Source organism: Scyliorhinus torazame, chromosome 8 (genome assembly GCF_047496885.1).
Source record: "Scyliorhinus torazame isolate Kashiwa2021f chromosome 8, sScyTor2.1, whole genome shotgun sequence".
NCBI classification, from domain to species: domain Eukaryota; kingdom Metazoa; phylum Chordata; class Chondrichthyes; order Carcharhiniformes; family Scyliorhinidae; genus Scyliorhinus; species Scyliorhinus torazame.
Genome location: NC_092714.1, coordinates 49,727,627 through 49,749,843, shown reverse-complemented (window position 1 = coordinate 49,749,843; position 22,217 = coordinate 49,727,627). Strand labels below are relative to the sequence as shown.

General features: G+C 44.7%; 1 protein-coding gene across 18 annotated transcripts in view; it reads left to right on the top strand.

Annotated features, from left to right (window-relative positions):
• The window catches only part of LOC140427828 (uncharacterized), a 507,915-nt gene that overhangs the window by 175,089 nt on the left and 310,609 nt on the right, over nt 1–22,217 (top strand). For 15 of the 18 annotated variants that reach the window (XM_072513556.1, XM_072513563.1, XM_072513566.1 and 12 more), the window contains exons 12-17: nt 1,064–1,132; nt 2,420–2,494; nt 3,369–3,458; nt 11,908–11,955; nt 17,610–17,690; nt 20,797–20,877. In XM_072513556.1, the coding sequence (XP_072369657.1) occupies nt 1,064–1,132; nt 2,420–2,494; nt 3,369–3,458; nt 11,908–11,955; nt 17,610–17,690; nt 20,797–20,877 (444 nt within the window). The remainder of the gene's footprint in view (nt 1–1,063; nt 1,133–2,419; nt 2,495–3,368; nt 3,459–11,907; nt 11,956–17,609; nt 17,691–20,796; nt 20,878–22,217) is intronic. The other 3 variants (XM_072513555.1, XM_072513572.1, XM_072513571.1) reach the window with 3 other exon arrangements.

Genomic DNA, 22,217 nt, shown 5'->3' with positions numbered 1-22,217 from the left:
CTGCCAAGGCCAAGACCCGTTACTTCAGCCCTGGTCTCCAGTTCCCCGTCGGTCACATTCACTGACTGCTGGATAAGGGCCACTATGTCGCGTGGGTGGGTGCCGGGACGACATCTACCAGGCTGCTGTGCTTGAGCACCTGACCACTGAGATCCCCGAGCTGGCCGGCAACATGGCATGGGGGAACAAGAAGACCCCCATAATCCCCCGCCACCTGCAACTCACCACCCTCAATAATGAGGAACTCAACAAGCTGCTGTGAGGGGTCACCACTGCCCAACATATCCAGGCTGTGCTGCTGCCCAAGATAACTGGGCACTATGCCTGGGCCGGGAAGGGGGGTGGGGGTGGGGGGTGGGGGGTGGAAGAGAAAGGTTATCTAATCAGATTGTTGTCTCTATGAGGTGTGTTGATATCTACATACATATTACATTAATACTTGAATTTACTCAATACGTTTCTGTTTATTAATTTGATTAGTTCACATAGTGCAGCTTGTATAAACTGCATTAACTCTTCTTCTGAACAAAGTGTTCTATCAGTACGTAGTGATGTATTTATACTTTCATGAAGTGTAATGTGGGTGATTAGGTATAATCTGGCTTCTAATAAAATTCCAATTATCGTGTCAATAGAAAATCTATTGCATGGAATTCAATGATATTTTGTGAAACATATGTCATTTAGCTGATAGATTAGTTTTGGAATTTATTGTGCTGCCATGAGGTTTTTGTGACAGTATTGTACTTACTGAAAAAACTTCTTGCTATTAAGGCATTTTACTCTTACAAGCCACCTGTATATTGGTCCTGAAATTTGGTGGATGTTGTTCTAGTCCCTTGTAATGCAATGAATGGACTGATCAAAACCCCAATGACAGGTTTCCACCTTGGGAGAGGGGGCGGGAGTGGGGGCGGCGAGGAGTGTGGGCAGGGCTGTGCGGCTGTTATTCTGTCAGAATAGGACATCAGGACAAGCCTCCACAAATTTCTAGACCAACTTAATTTTGAGTGAGTAGAATTATAGCTATATTTTTAATAATGTGATCTGTTATAAATTCCAGAATCCAAGCTGCCATCCGCAGTCAGTCCATCCTTCCCATCAAAACCAGTGTCTAAGTCTGATCCAGCAGGCAAGTTCATAAGAAATGTTTTAAATAGTTAACACAGCTGTGAATATTTCCATCGAGAGAATCAAAGTGCAGGTACTGTTGGCCAATATATATATATATATATACATGCATATATGGACATTGACGCAAATAAAATTCCTAAGGGTTTCTTCCATATAATTGGAATTGCTTCAAATCATAATATAGGCATTTTACTTTGAAGCAACTTGACTTTTATGACTTTGGAATATTAAACTGCTGGGTGAAAAGAAGTTTCAATGTTTTCCTCACGGATAAAAGTTCCGAAAATTTACAGAAACATATTTATTTGTGAGCACAAACCTATGCAACATAACCATTATTTTTTCTCATTTGCTTCTTTTCAATAGTTCTCATGTGGAATTGTACAACTTATTTGAACTCTTTAATATGTGCAGTGCAAAGCTTTAGATCCTCTTTTAACCTTCGGCTGTGTAGCATGGAGTTCATGCAGATGATCATGCGGTTACATTTGGAGCTGCTGAAAGAGATAAATCATCCTCTATCTGAAGTCTATTAACTTGCCAGAGCATTAGAATTTATGGTATTAGTTAAGTGAACTGATGTCACTTGACACATTGACTGTGAATGTTAAAAGCAAGAATGGTTTGGCTGCATCTTTTTGAGATATTAAACACATGGCAATCTGATGCTTGCATGAAGTGTATTGTACAGCCAACACCCAACACTACTTGGCAGATAATATTTTCTGTTTCTTAATTGTGAAACCGTTTCTGTTTTTGTCTTTCCGATGTCACCACCAATAGCTAACAAAGGAAACGTTCCCTAACTGTTCCTCTGTGGATTAATTTTCCAATGTGCTTTGTGGTACTTTCTTTTGGAAACCTATTCAATGATGTTTGCATGAAGTTTGTTTTCTATCAATCATCAGCAAACTTTTGGTATGTCATTTGATTATAACCTTCCCCAGTCATCAAGGAAAAACAAACAGGTAGTGCCACCTTGCAGTGATCTGTATCTCCCTGTGTATCGTTGCATGGCTTTATACAGTGACATGGTGTGTTTGCAATATGGATTTATTTTCGTCAGCCTTGTGTTTTGTGACTCAATTGCCAAAATTTCTTTGATAATAACCAGAAGTTCTGCCTAACTTGTTATGGCCAAGCAATGAGAATATGCATTTGTTACTGTCAAGCTTAAGTTATCACACGTGTGGAGGATGCACCAGAATTTTAAACAATCCTGCTTAATTTTAAGTTGTTGGTGTGTCACATAACTGTCTACCCTTTTTTTGATAAAACATTACAGACATTCAGATACCAGTTTTCCTCACTTCAAGCGCATCTCCTGAGTTTGATACCATGGATAAGCAGCAACCCACAGGTAGACTCAATAATTGGAATAGCATAGGTGTGTGTCATTAAAGGTGATGTGCATTGTCATCAAGCATTACGTCTATAAATGCATCAATACCAACATCCTCTTGCATGGATGAAGGCTTGAGATCTGACACTGAATTTGGAAGTGTAAATTTTATTGCTTAGTACTTATTTCAATATGAACTTCACGTTTGCAAGCGACATTTCCGGTTCAGTAAATCATACATTTTAATTAGATGTGATAGCTTTTAACTATTATGTGAGGACACAACCTGTCCTTTTTTTTCAAGCCATGGTGCGGCCTGTGGCTGAGAGCATGGATGGAGTAACTTGTATCAAGATTTCCACTGATGCTGTTTAGAATCGATTGCGGGGAGGTGTGAGAGAATGATCCAGTGTGGATTCTTTATCCTCAGTTTCTCCTCCCCGTGTGGGTTTATGCCTGGCCCACACTTATTATTCCCTCGGAACTCAATGAGGATCGGAAACCCGGCAGTATGGAGGTTCACACATATGAACTCACATCCCAGCGTCTGATGCTTTAAAGCGTTAACATCATAAGGACTGGGATCCTGTCCATTAAATTCTAGTTGTTCATTTACATGAACTGCATTACGACTTGCAGATCACGATACTGTGCATGGACTTAAACTCTAAATGTCTTTGTTCAGCACATAGTCTGATTAGTAAACAGCCAAATACTGTACAGCTTGACCAATGTGCTATTATTAACTTCTCAAGACATGATGTTTGTATGTTGAAAAGCAAATTAAGTTAACTGGAAGCGGAAGCAATGATGTATCCTGTTTCCAATGATATCGGCTTCTGTGCTAGGTCAGCAGAATGTTTCAATTTATTTTCTCTGAAATGCATTACAGAAGCTGCGAAACCACCTTCTACCATGTTGCCACTCATTATATTAAGTACAACCTCTGACCATACTGTTGTGGACAAGCAGCATCTACCAGGTAGTTCCAATAATAACATTATAGGATAGACGGGTTTGTGTGTGGTGCCAAATTATTTGTGACCTGTATCATATGTATGGGTATTTAGTTTGATAATTCCTAATGATTAATATGCCATAATGCTCTTGCTTATGAGTACAATGCTTTGAAATATGAAGCCTGATCAGTCTAATGTAATACATGCTTGATTAGGTTAGGGTGCTTATTCAAAGCAAATTAATTGGTTATAAAAGGATAAATAATATTGAAAAATTGTTCACCTATGTATTTAGTATTTTTAAAATAGGTCCTCGGGTTTATAACGTTCTACCTAGTAAGCAAATGTGCATCGGTGAGGCATGTTCTTTGGTTATGAAATTTCATCTAATTAAGGCAAAATATTACAAAAAGAGTTGCCGGTGATTTAACAAAAAGATCACTCATCCAATGGCTGACTGAGTCAGGCACTAAGTGGCTTAACCAGCGGTCCTTAACGGGACTACTGTAGGTCGCTCGCAAAACACTTACAGATTGTACAAAAAAGTTCGGGCCCATAAATCTTGGTACATGAGCTCACTGTAAAGGCAGGTGCCACCTGCATCCTGCTTAATAGAATTGGTTGCCCATAAATTGCCTCTTGGTGTCTTACTAGAATATAACAAAATGAATGGGTTTCCTTGAAGGAAGGCATTACCAAGTGATAGAATGTTGTGATTAATGCGACCATCAATTCACTCGAGATGGGAATAGAAGTAAACTGTGGCTTTAATCAACTTAGAACAGTGCCTGCCTGCGACTGATCCAATACTGAGAACCACCTACAGATCGACTGCTCTTTATACCTCCCTTCAAGGGGAGGAGCCATGGGCGGAGCCCAGACAGGCCCCAACGTGTTCCCCGATGGATAATGCCATACAATGGCCCATAGGAGGAGCCCACAAGGGCAACAGCATAGCACAGATACAAATACAATGGTGGATTATTGGCATAATACATTTCCCACATTCACCCCCTGTTACAAAATGAAGTTCAGCCAGTCTGGCGTACGGATTGTGCGCTGTGATTGCCGAAGCTCTGGCGTTGTTGCTGGCCCGGGTGTCGAGCTCATCCATGCTGGCATCGGTAGTGAGGGCGCCGGTGCGGGTACAGACGTGGACTCCGGGAGCGTCTCTTCTGGAGCTTCATTCCTGTAGATCGGTAAAGGGGGCTGGCGGGCGGGAGGGAGCGCGGGAGCCATGTAAGGGCGGGGGCGCTGGTCATGGTAGGTTGGGCGGGATATGGTGGGGGGGCGGTGGTGGCGGTGGTGGTGGAACCGGCGGGCGCCAGGTCCCGGAGGGAGACCGTATCCTGTCAGCCATCGGGGTATTCGATATAAGCGTACTGGGGGTTGGAGTGTAGGAGCTGGACCCTCTGTATCAGGGGGTCGGACTTGTGGCTCCTGACGTGTTTGCGGAGCAGGACGGGCCCCGGTGTCTTCAGCCAGGATGGAAGTGAGGCCCCTGAGGTGGATCTCCTGGGGAAAACCAATAGGCGGTCATGAGGGGTCTCGTTTGTGGCTGTGCAAAGTAGGGACCTAACAGAGTGGCGCGCATCGGGGAGGACCTCCTGCCAGTGAGAAACTGGGAGATTCCTGGACCGCAGGGTTAGTGGGACGTTCTTCCAGCCTGTCACGTTCTCCCTCTCCACCTGTCTGTTTCCCCTGGGGTTATAACTGGTAGTCCTGCTCGAGGCGATGCCCTTACTGAGCAGGTACTGACGCAGTTCGTCGCTCATGAACGACGAGCCCCGGTCACTGTGGACATAATTGGGAAACCAAACAGGGTGACGACACTATGTAGGGCTTTAATGATGGTGGACGTGGTCATGTCGGGGCAAGGGATTGCAAAGTGGAAGCGGGAGAACTTAATGTTAAGGAAATATGTATTGTGGTTATTGGGGGGGAGGGGCCCTTTGAAATCGATACTGAGGCGCTCGAACTGCCGGGATGCCTTCACCAGGTGGGCCTTATCTGGTCGATAGAAGTGCGGTTTACACTCCGCACAGATCTGGCAGTCTCTGGTCATAGCTCTGACCTCCTCGGTGGAGTAGGGCAGGTTGCAGGCCTTGATATAGTGGATAAGCCGGGTGACCCCCGGGTGGCAGAGGTCATCGTGGATAGCCTGTAGTCGGTCATCTTGCCCGCTGGCACATGTGCCACGGGACAGGGCATCTGGGGGCTCGTTGAGCTTCCCAGGACGATATACTATATCGTAATTATAGGTGGAGAGTTCGATCCTCCACCTCAAGATCTTATCGTTCTTGATATTGCCCCACTGCATACTATCGAGCATGAAGGCTACCGATCCTTGGTCGGTGACGAGGGTAAACCTCCTACCAGCGAGATAGTGCTTCCAGTGCCGTACGGATTCCACAATGGCTTGGGCCTCTTTTTCGACTGAGGAGTGCCGAATTTTGGAGGTGGTGAGGTTGCACGAAAAAATCACTACCGGTCTGCCTGCTTGATTGAGGGTAGTGGCGAGAGCGACCTCTGATGCGTCGCTCTCCACCTGGAAGGGGACGGACTCATCCACCGCGCGCATTACGGCTTTGGCGATGTCCGCCTTGATGCAGCTGAAGGCCTGGCGGGCCTCAGTCGCCAGTGGGAAGATGGTGGCCTTGATTAGTGGGCGGGCTTTGTCCGCATAGTTGGGGACCCACTGGGCATAATATGAAAAGAACCCGAGGCACCTCTTCAGGGCCTTGGGGCAGTGGGGGAGGGGGAGTTGCAGGTGGGGGCGCATACGGTCAGGGTCGTGTCCTAGATCCCCGTTTTCCACAACGTAGCCGAGGATGGCTAGTCTGGTTGTGTGGAAAACGTATTTCTCCTTGTTATACGTGAGGTTTAGGGTTTGGGCGGTTTGGAGAAATCTGTGGAGGATGGCGTCGTGGTCCTGCTGATCATGGCCGCAGATGGTGACATTGTCCAAGTACGGAAATGTGGCCCGCAGCCAGTACCGGTCCACCATTCAGTCCATTGTTCTTTAAAACACCGAAACCCCACTCATGACGCCAACGGGGACCCGGAGAAAGTGGAAAAGGCGGCCGGCTGCCTCAAAAGCCGTGTAGTGGCGATCCTCCGGGCGGATTGGGAGCTGGTGGTATGCAGACCTCAGATCCACCATGGAGAACACCCGGTAGTGTGCGATCTGGTTTACCATGTCTGCAATCCCGGGAAGGGGGTACGCATCGAGTTGCATGTATCGGTTTATGGTTTGGCTGTAATCTACAACCATCCGGTTCTTTTCCCCGGTCTTGACGACCACCACCTGAGCTCTCCAGGGGCTATTTGCTGGCCTCGATGACTCCCTCCCTCCAGAGTCGCTGGACCTCGGACCTGATAAAAGTCCTGTTCTGTATGCTATACCGCCTGCTTCTGGTGGCGACTGGTTTGCAGTCGACGGTGAGGTTTGCGAAGAGTGGGGGAGGGTCGACTTTTAGGGTCGCGAGGCTGCATATGGTGAGTGGGGGTAGGCGCCCCCCATACTTCAGGGTTAGGCTCCTGAGGTTGCATTGGAAATCTAGTCCCAATAGGAGAGGAGCGCAGAGGTCTGGGAGCACATATAACCTAAAATTGCCGTACTCGGCGCCCTGTATTGCTAGGGTTGTGGTAGTGCACCCTCGGATTTGCACCGACTGCGACCCAGAGGCGAGGGAGATGGTTTGGTGCACCGGGAAAATTGGGAGCGAGCAGCGTCTTACCACGTCCGGGTGAATGAAGTTCTCTGTGCTCCCGGAGTTGAAAAGGCAAGGCGTCTCGTGCCCGTTTACCCGGACGGTCATTATGGAGCTCCGGAGGTGCTTGGGTCGCGACTGGTCCAGGGTGACCGCGCTGAGTTGCGGGTAGCCGACGTGGTCGGAGGTGCTGGGGCGGTTCCGCGATGGCTGCCCTTGTTGATTGTACGCGTCGAGCGGCGTAGCAGAGGGCAGCCAAGATGGCGGCCCCCATTGGTCGAGCGTGGCGGATGGTGAGGAAGGTGGTGTCCAAGATGGCGGCTCCCATGGATCGCACGTGGCTGGCCACGTGGGGGAGGGTGGCCAAGATGGCGGCCCCCGTGAGTCGCACGTGCTGTGAGGGCTGGAAGATGGCTGCCCCCACGGATAGCACGAGGCTGATGACGCGTCTACTGGGGGCGGAGTCGGCAGACACGCTGCCACACTGCGGGGTCTGTGGGCCTGTGAGTCTGAGGATCGGGCCTGTGAGTTAGAGATCTTGGACCTGGCCAGGCAAACTTTGGCGAAATGTCCTTTTCTCCTGCAGCTGCTGCAGTTCGCATTCCGGGCCGGGCAGTGCTGCCGGGGGTGTTGGGACTGGCCGCAGAAAGAGCAGGGTAGCCCCCCATAGTGGGCGGGCGGCCGCGCGGCACAGGCCTGGGGTAGTCTTTGGTCGGGGTTCCACAAGGGGGTCGCTTGGTCAGCCGGGAACGCGTTAAGGCTCTGGAATGCTACTTCCAGCGAGGAGGCTAACTTTACCGTCTGATCCAGGTCCAGGGCCCCCTTTTCGAGTAGGCGCTGTCTCATGTAGTTGGACCGGACTCCCGCCACGTAGGCGTCTCGGGCGGCGAGTTCCATATGTTGAGTGGCCGTAACGGCCTGGTAGTTGCAGCTGCATGCGAGTGCTTTGAGGTCGCGTAGGTAGTCTTCTAGCGATTCCCCGGGGCGCTGGCGGCAAGTGGTGAGGATGTGTCGCGCGTAGACCTCGTTCACGGGCAGTACATAGATGCGTTTGAGCATCGCGAGGGCATCTGCGTAGGAGGAGGCCTCGTCGGGTTGAACAGAGATTCGATGGCTCACCCGTGCGTGGAGGAGGTTCAGCTTCTGTTCGTCAGTGACGGAAGGCGTGGAGGAGGCTGCGAGATAGGCCTCAAAGCAGCGGAGCCAGTGCGAAAACATTTCTTTCGCCTCCGCGGCCTGCGGATCGACTTTCAGTCGGTCAGGTTTGAGGGTCGATTCCATAGTTGCGTTTAAGTTGATTAAATTGATGCGACCATCAATTCACTCGAGACGGGAGTAGAAGTAAACTGTGGCTTTAATCAACTTAGAACAGTGCTTGTCTGCGACTGATCCAATACTGAGAACCACCTACAGGTCGACTGCTCTTTATACCTCCCTTCAAGGGGAGGAGCCATGGGCGGAGCCCATACAGGCCCCAACATGTTCCCCTATGGATAATGCCATACAATGGCCCATAGGAGGAGCCCACAAGGGCAACAGCATAGCACAGATACAAATACAATGGTGGATTATTGGCATAATACATTCACCACAGTGATTACGTATTAGTTTCAAAAGCATGGGCTGGATTGTCCGATTCTACGGCTAATTGCCAACGCCCGCGTGGAAACTGTGGCATTTTACGGTTCCAAAATCGGCGCCAAACCCTTACCGATTCCGGGACTGGTGAGGGGCTAGCAGCCGTGCACGGAAAACCCCCGTCTCCCGCAGCAAAAACGGCCGGAAAATGGCTGTGTCCGTGCCTGTGCATGCGCTCGGCGACGACCTGCAGCGGTCGCGCCGTACAACATGGCGCCGGCCGTGCACGGACCCGACCTGCCAAATACGGTCCCACAGGACAACCACTGGCCATCCCCCACCAGTCCCCCCAGCCTTTGTGGAATGCCCCCGGCCAGCAGCATGGCTCCCGGCTGACTGTGGCGGCACTGGGCACAGTCCGTGGCCACAACACCGTATTCCCAACCGCTCAGACCACACGTTAACTGTTCGGTCGGGAACTCGGCCCATCGGGGGCTGAGCTTCGGGAGAGGGCCTTCCTATGGCACGCCAACGCCATTCCAAAGGCGTGCACCGCACAACGCAATGACGCGGTTTCAAGTGTGCCGTTAAACCGGCGTCAAACTGGCGCAGCCCCCAATTTAGGCGTCGGAAAGGATTCTCTACCCGATCGCCGATTGTGATATTGGCTTCAGGCAATGGAGAATCTCGCCCCATGTATTTATTCAATGCACTATAGCTTGTTTGTTTGCTGTGCTTTATCTCACGTACATTGTAATCATACTTTTACATACGGACATATGAATTAGGAGCGGGAGTAGGGCTCGAAGAACCCCCCCCCCCCCCCCCCCCCTCCTTATTCATCGAGAATGTATCTGGCTCTGCCTTAAAAACATGAAATGATTCTGCTTCCATCATATTTTGAGAAAAAGACTTCCAAAGACTCACGATCTACTGAGAGAAAAGATTTCCCCTCATCACTATCTTCTTAAAAAATAATTTTAGCGCTATCTTCTTAAAAAATAAATTTAGAGTACCAAATTATTATTTTTTTCCAATTAAGGGGTAATTTAGCATGGTGAATCCACCTACCCTGCACATCTTTTTGGGTTGTGGGGGTGAGACCCACGCAGACACAGGGTGAATGTGCAAACTCTGCACGGACAGTGACCGCGGGCTGGGTTCGAACCCGGGTCCTCAGCGCTGTGAGGCAGCAGTGCTAACTACTGCACCATTGTGCTCCCCTACCATCGCTGTCTTAAGTAAGTGACAGTGACCCCGAGTTCTAGATTCTCCCACAAAGGAAATATCCTCCCTGCATCCAGCCTGCCAAAACCCCTCAGGTTTCAATCAAGTCTTTCTCTTCAAAACTCCAATGACTGCAATCCTAACTGCCCAACCTTTCCTCATAAGACAGCTGAACAATGCCAGGTATTATTCGAGGAAACCTTCTTTGAACTGCTGCTAATATATTTATACCCTAAATAAATACTGTGGTATCACCAGTGTCTTGTACAACTGAAGCATAACCTCTCTAATTTTCTATTCAATTCCCCTCATAATAAACAATAACATTCTATTAGATTTCCTAATTTGCTTGCTGTACCTGTATATTATCCTTTTGTGATTCATGCACTAGGACACCCAGATCCCTCTGAATCTCAGAGTTCTGCAATCTCTCATCATTTAGATAATATGCTTCTTCTTTATTCTTCTTGCCATTGGACCAGGAAATGGCCCATTTCACATTTTCCCACTTGATGCATTTTGCCCGATCTTTGCCCACACATACTTGGAAAAATTATCTTCCTTAACCCACGTATTGTGCCTCCTTTGGTTAGTTAACTCAATTTATCTATCAAAACACGGCAAGGTTCTAACATTTGGTATCTAATGAACTATATTCCAGGGAAAAAATTCTATGCCACTGAGTGTTTCATTTGACCTTTTCCCATTGCATTTGTATACAGAGCATTTCTTGGCTAACATTAGTTTCACACTTCAAGGTGTGGAGTTTATTCAGTACAGATGGAAAAAGCATTTTGCTTGGCCGGTTGTCATCACCATTTCCATTGCTTGTAAAGAATGCTTTTCTCATTTTGGGGATATTCTGTCCGAGCCTCATTAATTATTCATTCCCCTCTAGTTATTGTGTAGGCGTTTCGCTAGCATCGTTAGATAACATTCATTGGGCTATCTATACTTACCTACAGTTTAATATTTGGATTATATTTTTTGAAAATTTATCTCAAATCAGTTTACTGCATCGTGCGTGCAGTTTCATTTTTTTCAACATGTGAAACTATGATTTGATACAACAGTTTTACCTGTTCACCTTTGCGAATTTAGTGGTCTTTGGCACTGTTTTTTCAAAGCCCTTGGCAAGAGTTGATGCAACCATTCAATCAGTTGGAGAGGCTGATAACTTTGAAATGCCTTAATTTTGTCAAGCCCCTCACTTTAAAATGTTTATTTTCTCGATCTGTTTTGTGACAAACATGAGTTGATAATCTTGTAGCAAGTTTGGAAATCTAAAAATTGAACAATGCAGTTATTGACAAATACTGGAGCTGTGAAGCAATAAAATGATGCAAGCATAGTGCTTGCCTTTCGCAGTGGCCAGGGGCCGAACTCGTGTTATCACTTTGAATGTCACGTGTCGCTCTTTGGCTTCTGATGTGTGCAAAATGATGATTGAAAAATGTATTTACATTTTTAGACTTACTGTTCTGGATTGTTTTTCTATTTGAATCAATGCACTTACTCAATGTGTGGCGAATTAATCATATCAAAAGTAAAATTTAATGTCCATTCACCAAGTTCATTATTTGAAGTTATATCCAGCCAGCCTTGTTTTGATTAACAGGGGGCGGGATTCTTCATCGGTGAGATCCTCCACTTCACCAGCAACACACTCACGCCCAGGGCTTTCCCAATGGCGTGGGGTGGCCACAATAGGAAACCCCATTGACCGGCTCCTGGGACGGAAGATCCCGCTGCCGGCAGGGGCGCGCCACGCCAGAAAAAGGGACGGAAAATCCCGTCCATGATCTCTGTTGGCTACGTTGATTATAATGTTTTCCCTGTAGTGAATTTGTCGTGCTAGATTATTTAAATAATTATGGACGATGTTTGCTTTTGCCTATATATCATACAGAAATTGAGGTATTATCCTCCAACAATTCATTTTTGTTCACTTCAGGCACAACATCTGCTTTAGATCCCTTGGAAGCCCAGAAGCTCTCAGGTAGTAGTAACAAGACCTAACATGGATGTGAGATTTTTCTTGGAAAATTGCAGCAAGTTGCATGTTATATATTTGTTTACATATCATCAGTTGTCAGTTCCAATGCTTTCACAGCTTTTAAGGCTTGGGATATCACGCACTTGAGTGTTTTGGCACCACATGCTCTGCATGTCCAGTACACAATATAGAAAATATGCTTCACAAGCAAGCTAACTTGTCATTGTAATTTGCTGTGTTAAGAATTAATTGATTGCAATGTTTTGGAACCAATAAATAATATTATTGTCTCACGTTATTTAATCACTGCACATGCATGAAATATATTACATGGTCACTAAAATATTGCATGCAAGTGAGTCACAATCAACAAATTTTGTGGAGTATTTCAAAATATTGTAATGCTTGACACAAATTCACTCCCAAGATATAAATCTATCCCTCCCATTTTTAGCTAATCATGTGCTTTTGTAGATCTCTCCAATGTGACTTGTAGCCAAACTACAATCAGTGATGCTTGAATAGATCAGTAGAAGGTATAAAAATGGTCAATGTTAGCCTGTCCTTTGATTTCAATCTTCCCCATGATAAAGGTACTCTTCTCTATTGTCTTTTTCTCCTGATAATACAGATCAAGTATTACTATGGCAGGGTTCATAGTGTAAATCTGCTTTCGATCACTTGGTTTGGATAGTGATATGGCCCAGGATAGTTAATCATGAACAAACGTAGAAACTTGACAGGAAGAAAAGACCAGCTGGTCCTTCAAGCTTGTTCCACACTTGTGATGGTTTGAATATCCAGCCTAGGAACTTCCACTCTCTCCCACCCCACCGCTATGTAATCTCTTGGGCGAGGATAAAAGCTAGAGAAAATCCCATGGCTGAAAAGAGAAAAGGTCTGGAAAATTCTTCTCTGTAAGTCAGTCTAGGGAATTTCATAGACCAAGCATTATCTGTATAGACATTTAACTTCTACATGATGTAATCTCTGCCTCTGTCAGGAGCCATTGCAGATGCAGCTGTTTAGCACAGGGCTAAATCGCTGGCTTTGAAAGCAGACCAAGGCAGGCCAGCAGCACGGTTCAATTCCAGTAACAGCCTCTCCGAACAGGCGCCGGAATGTGGCGACTAGGGGCTTTTCACAGTAACTTCATTGAAGCCTACTTGTGACAATAAACGATTTTCATTTTACAGCTGTTTAGCACAGGGCTAAATCGCTGTCTTTGAAAGCAGACCAAGGCAGGCCAGCAGCACGGTTCAATTCCCGTAACAGCCTCCCTGAACAGGCGCCGGAATGTGGTGACTAGGGGCTTTTCACAGTAACTTCATTGAAGCCTACTTGTGACAATAAGCGATTTTCATTTCATTTCATCTTCAATGTAGCAGAGAGTCAACACTCACTACACCAGCCAGTAATATATTCCAGAAACGTATTACATCTGGGGAAAGGACCACCTAGCATTCAGTCTACTCCTACTCCTAGATATTTTAAACTCATGTCCTCTGGTCCTTTACAATCTGTTAAACTGCCGTCAAAGAACGCTAGAAAATTGAAGTCAATGAGAATCAGGGGGAAAACTCTCCAGTGGTTGGCATCAAACTTATCACAAAGGTTGTGGTTGTTGGAGGTCAATAATCTCAGTCCTGCAGAAGTTCCTCGGAGTAGTGTTCTAGGCCAAACCATTTTCAGCTGCTTCATCAATGGCTTTTTTTCAGCGCAGTTAGAAATGGGGACGTTTGCTGTTGAATCTGCTATGTTACTGGTATTCACAATTCCACAATAATGAAGCAGTCCATGTCTGCTTGAAACAAGACATGGACAACATTCAGGCTTGAGCCTGAGAAGTGGCAAGTAACATTCATGCCATACAAGTGCCAGACAATGAACATCTCCAACAAGACAGACTCTAACCACCTGCCTTTGACATATAGCGGCAATGCCATTGCTAAATTTCCCTACATCAATATCCTGCTGATTACCATTGACCTGAAACTTAACTGGAATTAACATAATTACTGTGGCTACAAGAACAGATCAGAAGTTGGGAATTCTGCTGGGAGTATCTCATCTTCTGATTCCCCCAAAACACCATCGACAAGGCACAAGTGAGAAGTGTGATGGACGTGTGTGGATAAGTGCAATTCCAACAATACAAAGAAAATTGGCGCCATCCTGACAAAACATTCCACTTGATCGGGACCTTGAACATTCAATCCCCCCACCATCAACGGACAGTGATAGCAGGAGTGTGTACCATCTATCAGGTACACTGCAACAACTCACTTCTGCTCCTTTGACTGCACCTTCCAAGCCCAGGACCTCTCCCCGGAGGGCGAAGGGCATCAGGTGCTTGGGAACAGCACCACTTGCAAGTTACCCTCCAAGTAACACACCACCCTGATATAGAACTATATCCTCGTTCTTTCATTGTAGCTGCGTCAAATTCCTAGAGCTCCCTTCCTAACAGCACTATACCACGCGAACTGTGGCAGTTCCAGAAGATACCTTGCCACCCACTTCTTTAGGGCAATTAAGGATGAGCAATGAATGCTGGCTACCCTCGATGGGGGATCTGCAACAGGCAATCAAACAGATGAAAAACCACAAAGCCTGCAACCTTGATGATATTCCAGCTGAGGTCTTCAAAGCTGATGAATGTTTTCTCAAATCAACACCCCATTCGCTCATCCTATGGATTTGGAGGAAAAGGAACTCTCCCCACCCTGACTTAAGGAATGCTACAATTGTAACCTTCAAGAAAAGAAAGAATGTGCTGGGTTACAGTAGCGGAGTGGAGTGCTCTTCTATAGAGCCAGCACAGACTTAATGAGCCAAGTGGCCTCCTGCTGCACTGTAAAGATTTTGAGGAAAATGCAGATAAATCATGCCATGGAAACTATCGAGGTATGTCCCTCTTTTAATAGCAGTGAAAACCTTGCACACGTTCTTCTGAATCACCTACTTCCTGTGGCTAATCCTCAGAGACACAGGGTAGAATTTAATATTATCCCCTGCATCAAGTTTGATTGCACAGGGGCATTTATTCAACTGGAAGGGAGCTCCTTGGGGACTCTACCCTCTTCCTGCTTCCACCCTGATTAGCAAATAATGCTCACTTAACAGCGGCATGTCATTGCTGCAGCTGGTATGAACCCATTGGCGCATAGGGGACCCACCATGCAGGGAGCAAGACAAGCAAAGCTCAGTAAATAGCGAGGCTTTGTGGATTGTGCTCCAGAGATTTGGATGTCCATCATTACAACCCTACAATTTCTTCACGGTGATATGACTGCCACTATCTTCAGTGGAGGTTCTGAAACATGCACGTTTAAAATCCAGACTGGAGTCAAGCAACACAGTGTAATAACTATTCACAATCTACCTGAAGTTGGTTTTCACCTCCTCGAAGATCAACTGGTGTCAGTATTAAATACTGTCCTCAATTGCCTATGTACCAAAACTAAGCTGACTACCATAGGTGTACATGATCTGCAGTTAGTTGATTACTGCAGTGTTGTTATCCACTCTGCACCAGATTTGCCAGCCACTTTCAATCTCTTCAATTCTGCATATAAGAAACTCAGCCTGTCCTTGCATAATTCCAAAACAAAATTCATATCAACTCACAGCTGATCAGCCAAATATTCCACGTTCCGTATATGTTCAAGGAGAGACCCTGGAATATTTTAGACACTTCCCATACCTCAGCAGTCACCTCTCTCGAAAGGCCACCATTGAAGTTGGACATCCGATACTGGATCTGCTGTGCCAGTTCAGCCTTCTACAAACTGCAGCAGCTTGTATTTGAAAACAAAGACCTTCACAAGTCAACAGAAGTCTTTGTGTACAGAGCCGTTATTGTCAACATGCTCCTGTATTGCAGAAAGATTTGGATTGCGTATCACACATAAGAGTACTACAGATATTCCATCAGCAATGTCACTGCCACGTCTTCTGGATTCAATGGGAGGAGTGTCAACAAACAGTAGCAACTTCTTGGAACTATGTCCACAAGCATTCAGTCAAAACGCCAAAAAGAATCTACTTTTGGTGGACCGGCCACTGTATCCACATGGCTGAAAATCATCTCCCCCACTCAGTCCTGTTCTCTCACTCTCAAATGGCCCACATTCCAGGGAAAGAGAAAGAAAATGTTTGAAAGACATTCTGAGGCTCTCCTTGAAGTGGGGCAATGTTGACCATCATGATTGGGAAAAGCTTTCCACCAATCACTCAGAATGGTGACAACTTGTCCATCAAGCTGTGTCACACTTTAACTCCATTGCCTTAATGGTGAGGCAGTGCGACGAAAGAGTAGGAAAGAAAAGGAAGTGAATCTTGCACTCTAGATTGCATTACCTCATGGAACATCCTGCCCCATGTACCCAAAGATGTACAAGTTGAAAATTGGCCCAATGAAGAAATCACCACTGCTCTGCAGTAAATAAACCAACATCCTTAAGCCTACATCAGCAGCTGAGGGTCTTTAAGCTAAGAATCCTTTTTGTTGGTCTCCTCTGGAGCTTTTTCCAAGGTCACTATGTCACCCAAGATGTTGGGGGACTAAGACTAGACACAGATGCTGTCTGACCAGTGACCTGTATAGTGCTGGAATTGTGTCCTTTCACTTATAATTAATGTTTTATCAATCCATCCCAACACTCCTTTAACTATTGCATCTCTACATTGGTCAAGCTCCTTCGGTGATCTGAGCACAATAACACCTGCACCTTTGTCATACCTTATTAGTTGTGTTTCCTACAAATGATAGGTGAACGATTTACTGCAGGAATCTTCTTAGACAATACATAAATGAAACAAAGATTCTGGAAATGTTCTTCCTGACCCCAGATTGTAATGAACAGAACATGTGGGTTTTCCTATCCACCTCACCATCCCTACCATCCACCCCTGGTCGATGGTGTTCCATCGAGAAGCTTTCATTTTGTGTGGCAGTGCATGGATTATCATATTCCCTATTGCTGTCTGTACCTATCTTTGTTACAACGAACGGGGCAGCACGGTAGCACAAGTGGATGGCACTGTGTCTTCACAGCGCCAGGGTCCCAGGTTCGATTCCCTGCTGGGTCACTGTCTGTGCGGAGTCTGCACGTTCTCCCCGTGTCTGCGTGGGTTTCCTCTGGGTGCTCTGGTTTCCTCCCACAGTCCAAAGACGTGCAGGTTAGGTGGATTGGCCATGATAAATTGCCCTTAGTGACTAAAAAAAGGTGAGGAGGGATTATTGGGTTACGGGGATAGGGTGGAAGTGAGGGCTTAAGTGGGTCGGTGCAGACTCGATGGGCCCAATGGTCTCCTTCTGCACTGTATGTTCTATGTCTATGTCTATGCATCTCATTTGTAACCAGTAAGGCTGGTTGCACTGGAAGTCCATTTCACGTATCCACTGCTCTGTGGAAATTAAAAATTCCTTCCCTAATCTAATTCAGTGCATGTTAGTCTTGTACATGTGATAACCTGTTCTTTGTTTATAGTCCAAATAAGACTGCTTGTGTTGCACCAATTCACTGCACCCAATGTGCTCTGCATTGCCAAATCACGCAATGCTACTCTATTTGATGCTACTATAATTGTCATGCGTCAGTTAATGTGCATGAGCACAGAGTGTTTTATTTGCTTTCTCTGAAATAAAATTGCAGAACCTGAGATATCACCTTCCAGCAGAGGACCTTTCCATCCAACTTCTGAACCTGATGTCGTGGATAATCAGGAATTCACAGGTAGCGCAGTGATGCATAAATATTTAGGTTATGTTTTAAAATGTGACTAATGCATGTATTTCAATGTACAGTGTGCATCGTATGGCACATGCCATTATTAACATTTTCAACACGTTCCATTGCATTAAGTGATATAGATTTCAATGTTAGCCTGAAGCCTACACAATATGATATAATATGCAAAGCGACTCTGGTGGAGAACTTGCATTTGAAGTATTTGGCCAACAATAGTTCTATGATATATACTGCAAGGAAATAAGTCAAGATCTCTTTTTCACAATTGACTGTTCCTGAAACATTGTTTGGATTGCAGAATATTGAAAAATTGAATTGCATGTTTGATACATTTCTGTACTTCACAGCATCTTTTTTTTAACTCCCAAAATATAAACCACTTGTATTTTCATTCCCTTTTTCAAAACTAATTTTAATTCCCTTCTTTATTTATCACCAAAATATGTTTTATTCCTTCAGAAAATATGTAGACAAGTGACTTGTTCTCTGGCATTTGCCTGTGGATAATTTTAAACAGGTTCCTTGGAAAGACAGAAGAAAAATGGGCTGATTTTACTTGCCTGGGAAAAGGAACTCTTGCTCTATTTCACTCTTTACCATGTGAAATTGGCACTGCACTGCATGGGAATCATGGGTTTTGTTGTTTGTACGGTTTGTTGTTTGTACGGTGTATTGCTGCATCAATGCATTGTACCAGTGTGTTGCATTTCCAAGTCAATTGCTATGGTCCCACTTGTGACCATTTAAAAGTGTTTGCATTGTAAATTATCGGCCCTGAACCATCACCATTGTTCTCAATTCAGTCGCAAATGTCTCTTTTTAATGTGATGCATGCATTTCCATCATATTGCAGATGTATGTGTGATAATACAAAATGCATGTCTATAATGACGCTTTTTGAATGTTTGTTTTCCTGCGTTTAAAACATTTCATTATCAGGGACCGTGTAATGCAGCCGGAAGAGTATTTCCTAATTAATCAGTCGTACTGTGTGGTCTAGATGACAATGCTTTTACAAATTTAATTTGTGGTCATCTATCATTAAATAATCAGCCTCGCAAATAATTTGTATGCACTCGTGCTTGAAATCTGTTGGCTTATCAGTAAAATGTAGCACAAGTGGAAATAATTTTGTAAAGTAAATCCAATCCAGCATGAAGTGCGGTACATTGCTTTGTTTCAGTGCAAGCTCTGCTTCTGGTCTTTAGGCCGCAGCTCGTTATTCTTCTTGAAATATAGGGTGCGATGTAATGCGAAAAAAACAGAGCCCCGTTTTGGGGCACATATAGCGGGGAGTTTCTCAGTGCCTGCAGCGCCGAGAATAACCCTGCTATCTAATAGACATTGTCGTTTTGTTTGGCACTTAACTCATTTCCTGCACTGACGAGCTCATGCCAGCTTGAATCCAAGGGAGGAAGGCTCAGCATAGGTTGGGCACAAGGGCACAGAGCGGTCAGTGCAAAATGAACGACGAGAAAGAAAGAGCTAACAGCGGTTTATTATGTCTCAAAGTGCTACACATACAGTTGATTACACTGAAATACAGTCATGCTCACTTTGCAGGCAAATCCAGCAAACAAGATTCCACACACAATAATGAGTTAAACAAACAGTTAATATATTTTGGCAGTGTTGGTTGAGAGACGAATATTGGTGAAGACACTCATTCTTCAAATACAGCTGTGGAACCTTTAATGCTGATCTGAACTATTGAAGTGAAGCCTTTGATTAATCTTTTGCTGTAAGAGTTGGAGCCTGCAACACAACATCATTCCCCCAGTATAGTGATGAAGTGGCAGCACAGAATTACCTGGTTAAATGCTACATTGGGGGTTCTGAGAGGCAATAGTCTGGGCCAGGTTTTGAGGTGGAGAAGAATGCTTCTATTATGGGTGGAAATGAAAGAAGAATGCCTGCAGGTCAGTACAGCAACAAAAAAATCATTTTAAAAACAATTTCTCAAGATATTCAGGATAATCACCACAACAGCGTTTTTCAAGTGGCTTCCTTTTGGTGAATGGGGAGACTGGAACATGCAGAAACCTATCCAAATACTTGAGCTGTCAAACTACTGAGAAGTCTACTTCCTCCTGTGGGTTTTCTGTTTACCCAGTTTAGAGTACACAATCTCTCCTCATAAGGATATATTCAAGTGCCTATCGTTTTTCACATTTTACATATCTAGAATTGCTATGGAGAATTCACTTGGCCCCAACTTTCTATAGTCAGGCATGTCCTATTGGAACCACCTCAATCTTAAAGATTCCAGTTATCTCCTTCTCCCAGGAGTCTAATTAATCTAAAGAAAATTGACAAATGCAGGTTTGGCACCTTTCTTGATGAACAGATGTACAAGCAGCTCCTTAACAACAATGCAAGCACAACTCATAAGCAAATGTGAGTGCATTCATAGCACCAGCACCCAACATATCCCATTTAATAATAATTCTATCAGTTAGAGGAATGAAGGTTCAGCAACAGCCATTTACCTCTTTACAATTAAAGCATAGTTGACATTGAGTCTTAGCTTGAGCTGCAGGTATACCCAACATTACCCAATTTTGAATGTACATATACATTTTCTGTTTTGAATTGATGTGTTTTGTATTGAATCGTGCACCATTAAGTTATGACTTGGTTCTGGATCGTCCAAGCTCCACTGAACTTTCAATATAACTATATTTTATAGGTCTATATTTATAGCTACATTTGAGTTGTTACCTCATTTGAAGTTCTATGTTACAATTTGGAGCTGTTGGTCAGCCTTAGTTAGGTTTCCAATTGGCATGTAAGGCACTTGAGGTGTTTGAGTGTTCATTGTTATCTGTGTCTTTGTTTTCTTTTCTCCATTATTGGGAAATAATTAATTCCTTAGCTTATTTCCTAGATTGTTAGGCTGGCATCTGTGCTTCATTATGTGGCATCACTGCCTGATACCTGCTTTCTATCACTCTTGTTGCATAGTTTGTTTGTGCTTCAATCCGTTATGTCACTGTGAAGCATATCCTGGTTACCTAGAAATATTGCATTTGGTTTTTACCACAGTGTGCATAATGCCAGCTTCATTTGCTTTCTCTAAAATGAATTACAGAACCTGAGGTACGATCCTTCAGCATCTCACCTGCCAATCCAATTCCTGAACATGTAGCCACTGGCAAGCAAATATTCACAGGTAGTTTGATAATTGTTTCATTGGCCTGCCTTTTTCATAGTGAATGATATGTGGAACTTTTAAAAGAATTGGCTTCAAATGCATTGCAGGTTGGTATACAGTATAATATGAAACAAGTGAAGATGCCCTTTTATGGCCAGTAAAACTTTAAAGGAACATTGATGTTGTACCAACTTTAATAGGGCATTTACCAGAAATGCAACTCTTGGCGAATGTCAAATATCATACCAGTATTCAGAATAACTTTCTAACGCTGCCTGGACACCAAATTAAATCCAGGTTAGTTATTCTGAGCAAGAGGATTGCTTAGCCACTCCACTGCAATGAAAAAGCAGTTACTGCACATTGGAAGAATTTTCATTTCCTATTAGCGGGGTGCATCCTAATCGATAGGTTAAAAGCTCCTGTTTATTGTTGGTGGTTTTGAATAGGTTGTATTTCTGGGTCGTGTATGTTGATTTCTTTCTTGGATCTTAATTAGGAAATAATAAGTATACTCTTGAGTGTGTATTGTTTCATTTGTATATCTTGCGGGGACCGGTGCAGGTGGAATTTCCGACCATTCTCGCCAGCGGGACCATTCGGTCCTGCCAACGGTGAGCCCCTGCCATAGGACTCCTGGCATCGGGGGGGTGGATTCAATAGGAACTCCCATCGACAGAAGCGTGACCTGAAGATCCCACCGCCAGCCGAGAAACATACCGCAAAGGGGGGGTGACAAATCCCCCCTCCCCCTTATTTTTCCCCTCTTGTTCCCTTTAATTCAATTTGCCTCTTTGGATGGGTTATGATGGTCGTTAGACAATAGAAGATAATGGATCCAAAAATTAATGCACAGTTTAAGTATATGCCTTTGTCTGAAAAGTATTTAAAATGTATTATCTGAGGTTGTGCTTTGGTGAATTTTGAAATCGAGTGGAGCTCAGAATAACCCATCTCTTAGGGGCCATTTTTAATCTCTTTCCCCCCCCCCCCCTTAATCTGAAGTCTTTGTACATAATTAAAACACATTATCTCAAAAGTAAACTTAATTTGTCATAGATTTTGCCATAACTTAGCCAAATGAAATATTCTCAATTAACATTGAGTGATCCAAATAAGAATCTGTTATGAATTTGGTGAACTTTGGGGAGTGACTTCTGTCATTTGTTTCTGGCTGGTTTAGAGGTCACCTCTTACGAAAGGTAACTATGGCAAGATCCTCAGGGTTCCCGGGAGTTCCGAGACTAGTTTTGAGGAACAGGCTGAATGGACCAGGGGGTCTTTTCCTGTTTGTCATTGCCTGTATGTTCAGTTTTCATCACAATTGCTTTGATATCAAATAATATCAGCAATCACAG